This window comes from Castor canadensis, chromosome 10 (genome assembly GCF_047511655.1).
Source record: "Castor canadensis chromosome 10, mCasCan1.hap1v2, whole genome shotgun sequence".
NCBI lineage: Eukaryota > Metazoa > Chordata > Mammalia > Rodentia > Castoridae > Castor > Castor canadensis.
Window position 1 is genome coordinate 145,410,030 of NC_133395.1, and position 17,071 is coordinate 145,427,100.

Consider the following 17,071-nt stretch of genomic DNA (forward strand, 5'->3'; position numbering starts at 1 on the left):
GGTACTACTGTTGTACCTTGTCCTCCTGATCCTGCCGGCTGTGGACAGGCCACCTCAGGGCTAGCAACAGCACTGTGGGCCCACGTTGGAGCCTGGCTCACCAACAGGTACCACTCACAAAAAGAATCCTGTGTTTTTGAACCCAGGGGACAAAGTTAATAAAGCAAGCAAGCAAACAAAACCCAGCTGCTCCGTAAAGCCCCGCTTTGTGGATGTGCTCACACATTCCTGTCGTCCTCAGAAGCCAGCTCTGCGGGCCCAAGGAGGCCTCGGGGCCTGGACGGGCAGCCCCTTTGGAAAGGGCTGTTCCCACAGCACAGTAACGCAGGGCTGGGGGACAAACCACAGCCTGCGCTTACTTTAAAACATGACGCTCTGTTTCCTTGGCGGCTGGGTTTTGGCAACCCCTACATTCCATGCCCAGAGTGAACACTCTGCTTGTTCTCTCCACTCATCCTGATGCCAGCCCGTCCTCCAAACACCGGGCACATGGGCTCTGCACACGCTCCGTGCTCCACAGTCTCAGAATGCTACTGAATGGGCCTCACGCTCAGTTCCTAGAGGAAAACAGGGCTCTCAGATTGTTTTGCTAGGGCCGTGCTGTGGTTTGAATGCGTCCCCATGTCCATGTGCCAGGACCCCCAGGGCCATGGCTGGGAGTGGGGCCTGTGAGCAATGATGAAGTCCTGAGTGTATGTGTGGGAACTGCCCAGCATGGTTATATGGAGAGGGCCTGTCCTAAGATCTGCCGTGGGCTGGAGACCCAGGATTGTGGATGGTGTAGCTTCAGACCAGACGCCGGGAGACTTGGGACCCAGGACAGCCCATGTCTGTCTTTCAGCCAGCGTCTAAAGGCAGGAAAATACTGTAGTCCTGATACTCTACTCAGGTCGTCCACTGATTGCATGAGGCCCACGGGCACCAGGGAGGTGTCTGCTCCACCGCTTCAGAAGGCTATCTCATCCAGAAACTCCCAGAATAATATTGAGACTGAACATCTGGTCACCTAGGGCCCAGTCGGTGGACATGTAAAATCACGATGAGACATGGTGTTGTGTGTGTGTCTACATCCCAATTTCCTCTTACAAGATGCTGGATTAGGGCTCACCCTGATCACCTCATTCCACCTTAATTGCCTTAAACACCTTAAAGATTTCCAAATACGGTCACGTTCTGAAGGAGTGGGGCTAATAACTCCAACACAGGATACTGGCGGACACCAGTACAGTTCACAGCCGTCAGGACAGGAACAGAGACCCAGCTCTTTCCTCCTGTGCACCAGATGGGCATCTGGAGCTCCTGGGGCAGCATGACTTTTCCAGGCAGGCTGACCTGCCCAGTCAGCACTCAGGAGACTCCTTCCTAGAACTCAGCCAGCAGTGACCAAAGGCACCAAGTGTTCTGTCGCTGAGAATGAAGAAAGGGCCTGACCCATCTCCCCACCCTTTCGCCACCAGGAGGCCTTGCCAACACAGAAGGAAGGTTTGGGAGTGGAGAGGCCCTGCTGCAGGCCTGGCCTGGCTTGGAGCCCACTGGCCCCTAGAGGCTGCCTTTAGCACCTTCTGGGTGAGCTGGGTGTGGATCTGCTGATGGAGGCCAGGTGGCCCTTGTCCCACGTGAGGACCTCGAATTCTCTGGACTAGGCTCAGTTCTGGATACTTGGTTCTTAATCACTCGGTATATTTGCTCTGCTGAAGACTGAAGTCTCCAAGTCCCTGACAATTTGGCTAAGCTGACTTCTAGTCCCGGAAGGGGGTGGGGAGGAGAGACGGGCATCACTGGACTGGCCAAAGCGCCCAAAATGGGAGAACGTGCTTAAGGGGAGCACAGGTCACTCTGCACTGCCGGCACACAGACTCGGTTCTCATAGCTCCCTTCACGCCGCCCACCCCACCCCAAGGCCTGGCCTCTCCAACACAGAGCACAGTGCTGGTGGGGAAGAAGGCCGGGGCCTGCGTGGAGGCCAAAGTGTCCCTGGAGACCCTTTCCTACTTCCTGCTCCTCTCACTGATGTCCCAAGGGACGGAACATGACCTGAGCTCCACCAATCAAAGTCATTCCCGAGACCTCGCAGCTGAGTGGGGACCAACGACTGTGGGCTCCCTACACAGGCCTTGTTCACAGCTGTGAGCCTGCGCTGGGGACCCAGAGTGGTCTTCAGCTACCAGTTTATAACCCGCTTCTCAGTTTCCTGCTGAGCCTCCAAACTCCCAAGGGTGGCTTAGGAAACTCCCTTTAGGTTCTGGTTGTCTTGAGCTGACTTCTGTTGCTCTCCCCAAACACCCCCGTGGATGTGAGGCTCACATTGCACCCCTCACATCCTTTTTGTGCCCCTCCTGCCCAAAAAACTGCCCTCCTATGTGATCTGGGAACATTCTCGCATCCTCTGAGGCCCATCTCAGCTGCAGACTCTGAGGGTCCCCTCCTCTTTCCAGTGGAAATCACTTCTCTCCTGAATACTCATCACACAAGTGTGGTGACTGAGCTCACTCCACAGAGGGTAAGAAAGCCGCCATTCACCTGGTGCCAACCATGCCCCCGGCACCCTCACACCACTCAGGGCCCTGGGGTCGGAATGGAGAAGGGACTTGGCGTGGTTTCTATAGCAGACTCTACTTCCAAACGTTCCCAAGCTCTGCCAGAACCCTGCCGCTTCTGGTCAGGAGGCGAAGACCCTCAGTCCCCTCCCCGTGGGTCTCTGCAGATCACTGTGACTACCACGATGGAGACAATGCAGCACAGTGACGCTGTGTGACATCATCCAGTCGTACAGATGGGCTCTTTCCCCAGAGTTAGTCATCTGTGGACTCCGGTCATCACATTGTGAGGAAACCCAGGTCACCAGGAGAGGGGCTCCATTTAGGTGCTTTAGCTGGCAACAAAACGGCCAGGTCAGGTGAGGGAGGAGGTGGGGGGGCTGGAGGCAGAGGCTGGGTAAGCAAGTTGGGGGGCGAGTGAGTAAAGCTTCCTAGGAATCCAACTCCCAGGAACCAGAAGGCTCTAGCAGACCCCGACTAGTGTGCGCCCTGCTCAAACTACAGATCCACGGGGTGAAACCGCTGGGATCCTGACTCATCTGTTACTCAGCCATAGAAACGGACAGCTACATGGAGCCAGGAGCAGGGATTAGCAAGGATGGTACACAGTGGAGATATCACCTGGGTAGGTTGACCTTCTCCCAGCCCTGTGACCTTGGGCAGGTCACCTACCCTCTCTGGCCTCAGTCTACGGTTTGAAGCATGGGGAAGATAACAGTATTCTTCTCAGTGCCGCTGTGAGGGAGGGCTCGTGGAGGTGGCATGGGTAAAGAAGTTAGCCACACAGCCACCCTGGGCATCTGCTGCAGCCACTCCCCTGCAGGAGCTGAGGCCTGTGACCTCCCATGCTGGAGGTACAGGGAGCCTTGGCACCCTGGAAGCCCAGCTGGTCTTGCTGTGTCCCCTCTCACACCAGCAGCCTGGGAGCCCTGCCTCGGTGTTTCCAACAGACGTGCTCTGTGCAGCCTGCCCGTCACAAAGGCACTCGACAGCAGGTATGAGCTGAACTAGGTGCCTCCACAGCCAGACAGTAGTGTCCGCAGCGAAGCTGAAGAACCAGCTCATGGGCAGAGAACCCCTCACCACACAGGGCCCGGAAGCCCATGGCCTGGGGGTCTGCCCCGCATACCTGGCCCTGCTCTGCATGACTGAGCACCACGGGCAGTCCCGCCCCTCTGACGTGAGTCCTCTCCATCTCTCCCTCTTTCTCTCCTGCTTATGATAAAATTATCATGTGGCTTTTGATACCAAGTGTAGCAAGACCTACAGCTGGTAAGCACATGCTGTCGGAAAGTGATTTTGCTAAACCTTGTTAGAGACGCCACAGAAATGCTGCTGCCCAAACATGAGGAGATAGGAACAAGAAGGTTCATCGCAGCCGTGTCCATAATTTAAAGAGTGGGAAACCCCTTTCATATACACCAGCAGGAAAGTTTACATAACTGGGACATTTTGTGTAGTGGAGTACAACACACCAGTGAACATGGATGAGCGAAAATCACAATAGCAACAAGGATGAGTCTCGCCCGTAAAATGTTGAACGAAACAAGCAGGTTGCATTTTAAAGATCTTTCTGCCCGTCCACATTTATAGTAGTATTAGTCACAATAGCCACGAGGTGGAAGCAGCCCAAATGTCCACCGACAGATGAGTGGATAAGCAACAATGCAGCAATACTTAAATGGAATATGATTCAGCCTTAAAAAGGAAGGGAAGTCGGCCACATGGATGAGGCTTAAGGACATGATGCCCCGGGAGGTCAGACACAAAAGGACAAACGCTGTGTGACTGCACTCATATGAGGTCCCTAGAGCAGCTGAATTCAGAGGCAGGGTACACCAGGGCCTGGGGAGGGAATGGGCAGTTCCTGTTTATGGGGACAGAGTTTCTTTTTGGGAAAATGGGAAAGTTCTAGAGAAAGGTGGTGGTGACGATCGTACGATGTGAACTAAAAATGGTTAAAATGGTGGATTGTGCCACGTTCAGAGGTCTGTGCCAGTAGTTCCAGCTCTTGGGAGGCTGAGGCAGGAGGATCGCTTGATCCCAGGTTCAGCCTAAGCAACATGCTAAGACACCGTTTCCCAAAAAAAAAAGTGGATTTTATGTCACATATATTTTGCCACAATTAAGTAATATTTTATGCTAGGTGTGGTGGCACATGCCTGTAATCCCCGCTACTCAGAGGTAGGAGGATGGTGGCCCCAGTTGAGACCCTACCTGAAAATTAAACTAAAGCCCAAAGTGCTGGTGGAGTGAGTGACTCAAGTAGAGGAAAACCTGGCTAGCAAGTGCAGGACCCTGCGTTCAAAACCCAGTACTGCCCCCCAAAATTTAATAAAGCAAATTACCAGATTATGACATGCGCATCTGAGGGTTAAAACATGCAAAACTGCGCCTGGGAAATGAAAACACAGGCGGGAAGCCCTGTTGGTGGGAGCAGGGTGGGGTGGATGTGAGGGAACCCCAGGACTGGCCTCCACGTGGGAGCTGGGCCAGGGGGCTGTCCGCCTCTTCTTGGCACCCGACCTATTTCATCAGCGAAATCAGCCAGAGGGCTGTGGGGATGGAGGACCTGGGAGCGGGCAGCCGTGCGTTCCCCTCCGGGGCTGGCGGGGCTGCAGCCGGCAGAGGCGCCCACTAAAGGCGCGCGTGTTTCTCTCCGTTTCTGGTCGAAGTAAGGCGCTCGGTTCGGTCCCTCCACGGCCCAGCTTCGGGCAGAGACCCAGGACTATTGGACGTCAGTTTAAGATCACTAATGAAGGATGATTACCAGCTTCTCGAGAACCTGCCCCTCCCTGTGTTGAGCAGTGGTTGATTAGGCATCGCCTGCGAAGCACCCTTCACACGCCTGAACTTCTGCGTCTGTGTCTGAACCTACGGAATATGGCAGCAGGCGACGAGCGCTGTGCGCACAGGGACCGGCCGCACGCTGTTCGCTTCTGGGCTGCACAAACGGCACGCTGTGCACTGTCCTGGCTCCTTGGCCGCGCAGGAGCCAAGAAAGGTGGACTTGATCTTCCCCTCCCACCTCACGGCGTCAGGAGAGGTCCGAGGCGCCACCACGCTGAGGCCAGCACTGGTGAAGAGGACCGACCTCAGCCCTCGGCCTGTCCTCGGCTGGGGCGGATGGCGGCCACCGCCCCTCAGCGGGCAGCTCAAGACCTCTCCCGCTCCGCTCCGTGGACTGGCTAACTCCCCATCGATTGCAGACTGCACCCGACAGACAACCGCTCATTCTGGGCAAGGCGCCACGCCGGTCTCTGCAGCTGGAAAATGGAATATTCACGCCCCACACACACAGTGGGATTCGGGGGCTGAGGTGGTGCCTAGAACAGAGCCCCACGTGTAACAGGTGCTCGGAGAGGGTCAGCAATCATCGCTGTCACCTGCCTTCATTTGTAGCCTCGCCCACACCATGTTACCTGTAGCCTTTAACCTTCCTAAACTGTGCTGGGTCCGTCCCATCTCTGTACACTTGCTAAAACTGTGATCGCCACCTGCAATTCCAGCCCTGTCTGGAAAAACCCGACTCCTATATCTGCAGTTGTCTGTCTATGATTTGCCTCCTCCAGAGTGCCTTCCTTGATTTCTCCCAGGTGGGCTGCTCATGAGGCAGCACCTTCCAGCACCTCTATTTACCCCTTTCCTGACTTGGCAGTGGGTCTTTCCCCTTATGGGAGCTTCTAGAGGACTAGGCCACATCCAGGTCATCAGAGAAGATCACGTGCTCTGAGTAAGCCGCTCCCGCTGTGGGCTGGGCAAAGGAGGCTGTTGCTGGCTTGGCCTCTTGGTCTTGAACCACCTGAGCTGGAGGAAGAGAGTGTGACCATTGGGTGGCCACACTCAAGACCCTTCGCGGGCTCCTTGCTGACCACGGGACAAAGCCCAGTCGTGGTGCCCCGTGGCTCCCCCACGCCTCCCGAGACCCCTGCCCTATCAAAGCCCTGGCTTCTTTCCACATAGTCTTCCTTCCCTCTGCCTACAGCCCTGCCCCCCTTCTTCTCAGCCCAGCCCACGGCTCCAGACACCTCCCACCCTGCCCCACTGCTCGCTAGGACTTGGAGCTGAATCATGGGGCAGGGTCCATCTGTCCTTTATCCCTGCCTGCACCAGGAGGACCCTGGCATCAGTATGGCCTGAATCTGCAGACATTCAAGAGCCCATCTCGTAATAGAGGAAACCTGAGTTCAAACCCTGAGGCCACACTGCCATAGTTCTGTGCTAAGCCTCATCCTGCCTGCCTGCTAGGACTTTCAAGGCCACTTTAGATGGACAGAAAGCCCCAGCTACTCAGACATGAGGAACAGGCAGAGGGGGCTCGGGCCATGGTGTGCTCCATGCTGGGGGGGGGCCCACACACAACCCACCATGTGGTGTGTGCCCTGTGCCTCTGTGGTTGGCACTAGTCAGATGAAGGACGGCTTCGCTGCCTGGCACCCACCCAGAGTGGGGACTTCCTTTCTACACTGCTGTGCCACCCTCGGTGCCCCTTCCAAGAGAACCCTCCGGAAGAGGAAAGAAAAGCTCCCGGGCTTTCTCAGAACCGCTCGCACACTAATGGCTGGGGACTTCCCCGAGTGTGAGATCAGGAAAGACGACTTCCTCTGAAGGTCTTTAATTACATGCCATTACAGGAGGCCACAGAGACAGCTGGGTACGTGCTCCTCCTGGCCTAGCACGGGTGTCTCTGAAGTGGCTGTGCAGGTGGACAGCGCCACGCAGAGACGTCACGCACTTTCATTCACCTTCGGGCTGTGGAACCTGCAGTCCGTGCACTTGAGGGAGCAAGCCCCACCCTACTCCACAGCGTCATCCAAATCCCTAAAGATGGGGAAGCTCAGAGACTGGCAAGTGACCTGCCTAGAGTCACACAGTGAAGAAGACACTTGAACTTCAGTCCTCTGACCTCCAGGCCAGGGGTCCCTCCACTCAGACTTCCCAAACCTGTACTGGGGAGGGGGCGGGGGAGGCAGTCGAATGCCCTGGTCACAACAGCCCGGAAGGCTGGGGGACAGTGCCACAGCAGAGGAGGCTGGGCACTGCTGGGTGCAGGTTCACGGGGCCTGCTCAGGAGCAAGACGGCTCCAGGGCTGACCCAGAGCACGGAATAATGAGACACAGTGCCTGACCCTGAGCGGGGCCAGGGTGGCCACGGCCCTGCAGAACCCATTCAGTGTCAGGACTGGAGGACGACGGGAGAGCGCTGAGCCGAGCTGCAAAGTGAACCACAGCAAATGCCACTGCCCTTGGTGGCCAATGGCAGGACACTGCTCTGAGACAGCATTTGGGCAGACTCGGGGTGAGCGTTTCCTTCAGGTCCCGCCACGCCGACAGCCCAGGCCCTCCCGGGAGGGTCTACTTACCTCCTGTAACCCCCGTGCAGTGGCTGCAGGCACAGGAACTGCCAGTAATCCAGGCAAAAGGCCTTGAACTTGAGCATTTTCACCCTTGGGTCTCCACGGCCAGGACACACGGAGAGGGGCTGCGGGAGGTGGAGGACTGGCCGCTCCGGCCGCCCGGTGCGGTCCCTGCCACGGCACCCCGCTCACATGGCCCAGCCCTGCCGCGCGGCTTGCACAGTGCACGCCTCCGATACAAAGAGCAGCGAGCACAAAAGCCCGCAGCCTTCTCGCTCTCCCTCGCTCTCTCTCGCTCGCTCGCCCGGACAGGCTCACAGTGCTGCTGTCTCTGGTGGCTGGTGCTTCTGGGGGCTTCCCTGGGAGTCCCCAGGGCAAACAGAAGTAGCTCTGTCTGTGCTGAGCCGCGGGGGTCCCCAGGCCATCACCCTGGGTGGGAGCGGGGGGCCTGGGTGCTGGGGCTTCTGGTGGCCGCTCCGCAAGTCTGCTTTTCCAAGCGGGCCCTGGGCTCCCCGTGGCCGAGCCAGCACCTGCCCAAGAAGGCGTCCACCAGCCTGCCTGGCCTGAGGGGCTAAGGACACGGGGACAGTTCCAGGGGGAGCAGGGAGGGAGGGGTCACGATGGCAGAGAAACACGGTGGCGTTTGCCAGATAAATTACGTGTGGCGGAATCCTGGCCAGGCCCGTGTGCGGGAAAACTCACCACGTAGCCACATGGTGCCTGCAGTGGGGGCAGCGCAGCTCTGAAGCTGAAAGGCGGGCGAGAAGGACTGACAGGGCGCCAGCACCGTTGCCTGGGTGACGGGGACACATTGATAAAATCTAAAGTGGAATCATGATGACAGCTGCTCATTGGCTGCCAGGAGGGGACTCCTGTCGCTAACAGGGGAGGGTGGGAGGGAAGTGGCTGGGCTGAGAAGGCCATGGCCAGCCAGGCATTGTCCCAAAGAAGGAGTGGGGGTTCCCAGGCCACACGGTTCCATAGTCACAGGCCAGGAACGAAATCTGGGCATCTTGCCCTGCCCGCCCACCCCTCATGGCTGCTCTCACACTTCTACCCTGACACCCTATGGCCTGTCCCACACACACCAGCACAGGGAACGTCACATGTCACATCAGCTCAACAACCTCTGTGCTGCCTTGGCTGCTCTCAGAGTAAAGGCCAAAATCCCACCTGACCGGGCCTCTGCTGACCGCCTGACCTCTTCGCTGTCCAGTCACAATGGCCACCTGCACTTGCTTGAGCCCATGCTGCCCTTCCCAGTCCTGTATGTGGGTCCCACTGCCAGTCACCTCCTTGGAGCCTCCCTGGACCCCCAGCTAGCGCAAGCCCGGCCCCCCTCTGCCACCCTGCCTGGTTCTCTCCTGGCTGCTCGTTCTCTGAGGTGACCCTGCCAGCTCATCTGTCAGCTTGTGGCCCGTCTTCTCCTCCGGCCAGGAGTGCCTCCGGGCCAGAGTCACATCTGTTTCTCTCCAATGGCAGCTGTTGCCATGGATGGTGAAGGCCTGAGGCCTGGGGACAGCACCTGGAAGGGTCTAGGATCCCAGAGCATCATCTAAATACCCATGCTCATCCCCTCTGGTGACTGCAATCAAACTCAACCTTACAATGTGACAGTCGTGTTCCATTCCCATATAGGCCTCCTTCTCCCTCTACTCCTCCTCAGATGAGGACAGGGAGGCTCAGAGAAGACCTCATTCTGCGGTATGTACACAGAGGCATGGTACCAAGAGCCAGAGGGACATCAGGGGCCATAGCCTCAGATTGGAGCTGGTGGCATCAAAGGGTTGGGCCACGAGTGCCCTGAACCAGGCTGCTAACTTCTAGGGGCAGGGTGGGAACCCAGAGGCCTGATCCCATCCCAGGTCAAGCCGAAGAGCGAAGTCACCTGCCTCAGGAGAGCCGCAAGCACACTGCTTTTGGAATAGCAACTCTCAGCCAGAGGTGATTTTTGTCACCTTTCCACCACAGGGGACACATGGCAACGCCTAGAGGAAGGGTGGGTTGTCACAGCGGGGGTGCTACTGGTATCATGGAGCCCGGACAAGGAAGAAGCTGCCTCCTGTCAGCAGTGCCTAAGAGCAGCCCCTGGCCACCCTGGGCTGGAGAGCTGGAATGAGAGGGACTTCCAGATGGCTCAGTGCAAGCCCCACTGCATACGCAGGGAGCATGGCGGAGTGGGTGGGGGGGTGGGGGGGAGGAGTGTCTGCATCATTAACACAGGCTGGGCTGGGTTCGGGATACCCCACTTGATAGCTCGGCTGATGGCTGGAAGCAAGCAGGGAAGAAGGAGGTGACAGTGGCCATCTGCCCAGACAGATGAGCCTGTTCGCCAAGGTAGCAGAGGCTGCCCAGCCGCCTGAAGTGCCACCCCCCTCTCCCCTGGGACAAGGACATTAGCTTCCCTCTCACGCCTGTGGCAGAGGAAGCTGGCTGTGCCTTTGAAAGGCAGCAATTACTGGCTAGGACCTTTGTTTGAGTTCCCAGGCCTCCAGAACCCGTGGGGTAGGGCTGGGCCTGGCTGTGCTGTGTGGCACCTCCTCCCCTAGGGCTTGAGGTCCACTTTCTCAGGGGCTCACAAACAGGGGACAGGAAAGATGGCCACACGGAAAGGTCATCAAGGCCTTGGGGGTGGTGGGAGGAGGAAGGTGGGAGCCCTGTGTCCTCGCCCTGGGTCTGGAGCAAGGCTCTTTCTGGTCTCTGGGTTTCAGTTGTCCTCATCTGTGAAACGGGAACATCCAACTAGCTCTGCCTATGTCCAAGGCTGCTGGGAGGACCCCAGGGCAGGCTCCCACTGTGGCAAGACAGCAGAGATTGAGCAGATCCCATTCAGCACCTGCCCCGCTGTTCTGCAAATGTACCAAGCAAGCTCCACCTCAGTCTTTGCACTGGCTCTTCCCAGTGAGGTGCTGGGTACCCTTCCCCTCTGCCCTCCTTCCAGGCTCCTCCCCAGACCCTCCTCACATCCCTCTCTCTTTCCTTGACCCTGATTTATTTTTCTTCATAGCCCTATCACCACCTGGCATATGCTCTTAAAAACCAGGGTCACAGTGCTTTTGTTGCCTGGCCCCTGCCTGACAGAAGCTCTGCAAAGGGACAGGACAGTACCTGACACCCACAGGTGCTGACAGGGGGAAGAAGGTGCCTGCTCTGCTCTGACCCAGCTCTGTCCTGCAGGGCAGAGAAGTGCCTGATCTCTGGCTTTAAGGTCAAGTGTGGCCACCTGATCGCTGCCCTGCCTGGTATGGTGGGAGCTGGGCCTAGCTTTGCTGATGAGCAGGGCTGTCACACTTGGTGAATGGGGGACTCGGCCTACCTCCCCAGCCCCCCTCCATGACTGGAACAAAGGGCCTTGTCCACTTGTCCTCATTCCAGACATTTCCTGGCCTGCTCCGAGCAGGGTGCCTTCTGTCCGACTGACAGAGTTGATGGTACAGGTGGAGCCAGGCTGCCCTCAGCAGCACAGGTGGGTTTGGAGAAGTTTGTACCTCAGCTGCCCATGGGGGTTTCTTGAACCTTCTTCCCTGGGGCACAGACATCCACAGACCTGCTCACACTCTGAGCCAGATCGAGGGCCACTGAGACTCAGAGCTGGTGGTGTCATTCCTGTGTCACGTCTCCCGTACCCTGACGTTCAAGTCCCCGTCCCTGCCTGCCATGGGGATCCCCTGTGGGTTTGCTCCAAAGCTCATCTCACTGAAGTCCAGCTCCTCAGTGCCACCTGTCACCTGTCACCCTCACTTCACCTTCTGCTCTTCAGTCCCCACAGACTGTGTTCCTTCCTGGGAGTGGTTCACCTACCCCCTCCAAACAGGATGGCCAACTCTTAGTCACAACTCTGTATCGCGGCGCAGATGCCCCCCTCTGCCTGATTCACATTGCTGTGTGGACTCAGCCCTTGCAGTCAGCTTCCAGGACCTGCCACTTGGCTTTCTTGCCAGGCGCTGGGAACAAAGGCCTGCCGATTCCCACCCCGAGGGATGCCCCTCTGCGGCACAGTCTCCAGTCCCTTTTGGGAAAAGCAGAGATGGTTCTTTTCGGAAGACTTGATCAAAACATCATGACACGAAACATGCAGAGACAGACACCCGAGGCTCCACGCTACTCAGTGCAGACTGCACACAGAAACCCCAGGCTTCTCCCAGCGCGCGGCCTTGGTCGTCATGGGAACCGCCTGCTGTAGGCTGGTCCTCGGGGACCCCAGCCTGGGATTTCACAGCAACTGTCGGCAGAGCCTGACCTTCAGCTGCGGTCATAGTCTTAGGGGGTCCTTGGGCTGAGCCCTGAGTTTTGGGGAACCACTCCAAGCTGTACTTGTTCTCAGGGGAACATGTCATCAGTACATCTGGTCTTTGGAGGACTTAGGGGCCTAACCGGGGTTAATCCCCCATGGCCTCCTGGGACCCACCCTGGGTACAGGCAGGAAGCATGGGCCGGTGGTGCAGGGAGGGTGAAGTGAGACAGTACCTGTAGCGGTCAGTGGAGAGGCTGCTTCCGGTCTCCAGGGAGCTCCTGGGTGGCAAAAGTGAGACAAGGTTACTGTTGGCCTCACACAACAAGCCCCTTGGGGTCTCACCAGCTCCAGCCTGTGGGTGGCCCCGGGACAGGTCCAGGGGCAGCTGAGCAGCTCTGGGAAGAACACTGGGCCCCCCCACCCCGGCAAGAAACCATGTGCTTTACCTCCCCTGGTGGTCCCCAGGAGCTGCCAGCTCCACCTCCGACTAGCTCAGGGGATAGTCACAAGGGTCAAGCCCAACTGCTGCAAGTTTGGGGGTTTTTGGCACTGGGATGGAACCATCCAGTGATGGACTCCATCGCTGACTTAAACTAGGAGCATTTGATCAGGGACCATCATGCTCCTTCCCCAAAGAGGCCTGGCTCACCCAGCCTCCATGCAGGAAGCCAGGAGCCCAGGCCCTACCCAGAGACTCAGCATTCAGCCTGGGCCCTGGAGCCTGGGTCCTGTCTCCTTTCCTTGATCAAGTTTTGGCTGTGCTAAGAGCATGTGGCCAGGGGCAGCTGGACCTGGATCACATCTCGGCTCCACCACGAAATAGCCTCAGGATTTGGGGCAGGTTCTTTGCCTCTCTGTGCCTCAGTTTCCTCATTCTTAAAAGAGGAGCAGTGACACTCTGCATCATCTCTCACGGGCACAACTACTCTGACAGGACCAGCAATGGAGCCTGTGGCTCTGCTTGGTGGCATGCCTCATGTCCTACATCTCTGGAGTCCAGGCTGGTGCCTCCCTCTGGACAGGGGGATGGTTCCCCAACACAGCTTGTCCCTGCCCACCCAAGAGCATTTGCTGGATGCAGACACAGCCCTGGAGATAGAGCTCTGGGCTGCAGCTCTGCCGAATGCCACACAGCCTCTCCTCCCAACCGCAGCTGCTGGGCCTCCTCCTCCCTGTCCAGAGCCCCAGGAGTCCAGGGCACCTGCTGCATGCAGGCCTGTGCTGGCCACAGGCTGCCCTCTCTCCACAGCCAGGACCCATGCCGGCGTGGCAGGGAAAGCCACCCATGGAAGCTCCAAGTCTGGAGGAGGACTGGCTCTCAGTCCCCCAACCTGGCCTCTCAGTGAAGACGTGCCATGTAAGGCGGTACCCATGTGACGCCGTGAAGTGCCACCAACTATCTACTTCTCTCTGGCAGCCCTACCATGGGTACAGGGATCCAACTCAGAGCTCTGGTCCTGCTCTGGTCACGTCATAGTAACAGGGCAACACCCCAGCCTGCCGCAGTGGACTGTCACTAGGTATCTTCCAAACACTTCTAACCCCGCGTGTGCCTCACGAGGCGCATGGAATCACATCCCTGTACAGAACAGAAGGCATGGCTCAGGGAGCACCATAGGTAGAACACCATTCCATTCCTCATCTCTATATGCAACAACAAACTCCTATTCACCCCTCAACATACCAACATACCTGCTAACATACCAAATGTCCAGTCTTTCGTGCAGCCTTCTCGCCCCACCCCCACCCCACCCCAGGCAGTTGCCTTTCTTCCTTCCTTTCTCCTTTCCTCTCTTGGTCCTTCCTTTCTTCCCCTTCTCTCTCCCACTTTCCTAACAAGTAGTGACTATTTTTGAGCGGTCCCTAAGTGGCAGGTGCTAACTCACTTGGCCCACCCCATGGCTCCAGGAGAGAGGTTCGGCAAGCAACACTCTTGTACTGTCACACACGGGTCCAAGGACTACATGGGTGTGGATTGTGTGCAGTATTTTCCAAGCAGAGGGTACAGTCACCCAAGTCCATGTGTGAAGGTGGGGACTGTCTACAGGACACAGGCCGTCACAGAATCCAGAGGGCCCTGACCAGACACACAGGCCGACTTCACCTGCCACACATCCAGCTCTACACCCCTCGGCAGGTGGGGCCCCTGCCCGGGCTCCTCACTCCTCCATACCTACAGAGCAGGCTCCTCGGTGGCCTGAACCAGTGCACAGCACCCCCATGTCCGGGTGATCCCATACGTCCAAGGTGAACTGGCGGCATGGAGACCCACTCTCTGCCAACTGTCCTGCCCAGCGGGGTCAAGCCGTGTGCAGCCTTATAGCGGCCCCCTTCCCACCACCTTCCTCAGAGCCCAGAAAAGCCCAGACGCACATGGAGCCTGGGGGAGGCCACCCAGCCCACACACCTCCATTTGGAACAAGTTCTAGCCCCAACGGGTGCACCCTGAGCCCCACAGCATTGCGGAGGGAGAGTGAGGAACGGGGTATGTAAAGCCCAGGGTCTGAGAGCATGGAGCTCCCACTGCTACCTGTAGCAGTGCGGACTGCATGGAGAATCCAGCTGAAAGGTTAAGAGCCGAGCTCTAGAACCCGGGGCCAGGGCTCAACGCCCAGCTGTGTCCCACTGAGCTTGCGCAGGTGAGGTGACTTCCTGTACTTCCCTCATCTGTAGTGTTCCTGGGAAGATTAATATACCTGCGGGACTTAGAACGGGGACAGAGGCCCCATGCCACAAATGACAGCTCAGGACTCAGAAGGCTGGCAAGGTATCAATGTACCTTATATGAAATCACATCAATACAACACAAATACAATACAAATTACACAGCACACCCCACTAACATGTTAACTCCACTTATCGGTGCTGGTTTTCCCACCTACAACGTCTAGGTGTGAAACCCTAGCTGGCATATGGGAGCTGGGGCTGGGAGTGTGGCACCTTGCTGGGTGGCACCCAGACTTCCTGAAGGCTCGTGGCCAGCGCCATCTACCTGCTGCAGCTGAGCTGTTTCATCTCCCGCCCGGGGTGCCCAGGTCCAGGCCCAGGCGTGGGCACACAGCTCCTGTCATCTGGGCAGGGCTCCAGTCCCTCCTCTATCTTTGGCTCCAGCTTTTACCATCCTGGCCAAGGTGGCCGCCCTAGGCCAGCCCTCTCTCGCTCCCCGGGAAACAAAGTCCTTCTTTCAGAACCAAGCAGCAGGCCTCCTCCCTGCAGGGCTCTAAACTGCACCCAGCTGTTGATTCAAAGTTCAGGAGCAGAAAAAAACTCCTCAGCTTGGGGAAGTCAGGGCAGGCTCCCCGGGGGAGGCCTGAGACACCACAGGCCAGCCAGGGGCAAGGCACAGTCTGTCTTGGAGTGTGGGTGCCGGTTACTGCGTGTGTTCAGAGGGTGCCAGTTCTGCCAGCTGCACATAAGTGCGCCCTTTTCCAAACGCACACAATCGTTCATTAAAATGAAAATAAAGAACTGCCCGGGCCTCAGCCTCCACCTGGAGCCGCGGGAAGAGCCCAGGCCTTGGACTGGGATGGAGCCAGCCGCCATTGTTTTTTTTTAATAGCGGCCGTGAGGCCTTGGGAACACGTCTCTTCCTCTCTCTGGCCTCAGTTTCTCTCCACTGAGTGCAAGAGAAAGCAATGTCCCTCGTTGGTTGTGCAGTGGACACTCAGCTGTCAGGCAGTGCTGACCTTAAACCCTGACCATTACCAGCAGAGTCAGGGCCTGGGGGCGGCTCCTGCACTTCAGTGCCTTGCTTTTGTGTTTTCGTCCTTTTGACATCACCCAATTTACAGAGAGTTCCCAAGGAAACCTACCGAGAGTCCCCTCCCCACCACAATTATAGTGCCTGCCAACACTAGCGCCAGGGTGTGGCTGGTCCCCGGAGCACACTCAGATGTCACCAGCACGTGTGCACGTGTGACTATATGATCTGCCACATGGGAGAGGGGGCAGGAGCGAGCCTGGGGGGGAGAGCTGGGGGGTGGCTCAGCAGCACAGCACTTGCCCAGCAATATGCCAGGCCTGGGTTCCATCCCTAGGACTGAAAAAACAAAACAAAATTTAAAAAAAAGAAAGGAAGGTTCCAGGGCTGGTAGGGCGTGCTGGGACCCACAGAGCCCCTACCCTGAGGACTCAGTGCAAAGTCCCAGGTGCTGTAAGAGGGGACTTGCCTATGGAAAGTCCAGAGAGGGCTCCTGGCCTCAGGCTGTCCTGGTTCCAGGAGGGCGGGCGTTACCTGGGGAATTTGTTTCATTTTCCAAAGGGGAAAAACTGAGCTCTGTTACCTCATTCCCCTCCCTCTTGTTAAATAAGTAGTCAGAAACCCACAGCTGAACACAAGAAAAATGACAGGACCACCCTCTCCCCTCCTGGGGACATTTTGGGATGACTTCGGGATGTTTTGGCTGGGCGTTTGCCTCCAGGAGCCTGTGTGTTCTGAATGCTCTTATTCCCTAAGACACTGTCCCCGCCGTGTCCTCCAGTGTGTTGGGGTCTGGAGAACGCTCCCGCCCAGCCCTTCCCAGGTTGCAGGAGCCTGGTGCGGCCACCCCGAGCAGTGGATGTTGGGTTTGGCTCCACTCTCCTGTCCACCCTGGTCAGCAGGGCTGAGGGAGCGGCTCGTCTCCACTCATCAATAAGGGCCCTGTGCACAGCCAGCCGTTCCTTTTGAACGCGTTCCTGGAATTGCAGGGCACAGGGTGGGGATGTTTTTATGGCCCTGGGTACACAGGGATGCCGACCCGAAAGGTTAGACCGGTCCCCACTGACCAGCAGTTGGCCATGAGTGTTTGGCTGTTCTCAAGGCTCCAGAAGTTTCCCTGTTTGGGGCAGAAGTGAGGGCAAGGCAGGAAGTGGTGGAAACCACTGTGCCTCAAGTCTCCTCCCTGCCAGGTCTGGGCATCTCTGTGTCTGTGCCAGCCCCTGGCATCTGCACACAGCTGTGT

The 17,071-nt window shown here is 57.5% G+C and overlaps 1 protein-coding gene across 9 annotated transcripts in view; it reads right to left on the reverse strand.

The window, feature by feature from the left end:
- The window catches only part of Iqsec1 (IQ motif and Sec7 domain ArfGEF 1), a 304,194-nt gene that overhangs the window by 109,477 nt on the left and 177,646 nt on the right, over nucleotides 1–17,071 (reverse strand). For 5 of the 9 annotated variants that reach the window (XM_074044548.1, XM_074044540.1, XM_074044544.1 and 2 more), the window contains one exon: nucleotides 12,362–12,406. The exons of 3 other annotated variants lie outside the window; for them this stretch is intronic. In XM_074044548.1, coding sequence (XP_073900649.1) covers nucleotides 12,362–12,406 — 45 coding nt within the window. Of the gene's footprint in view, nucleotides 1–7,900; nucleotides 8,024–12,361; nucleotides 12,407–17,071 lie in introns of those variants that run through there. One more of the 9 variants, XM_074044543.1, reaches the window with a different exon arrangement.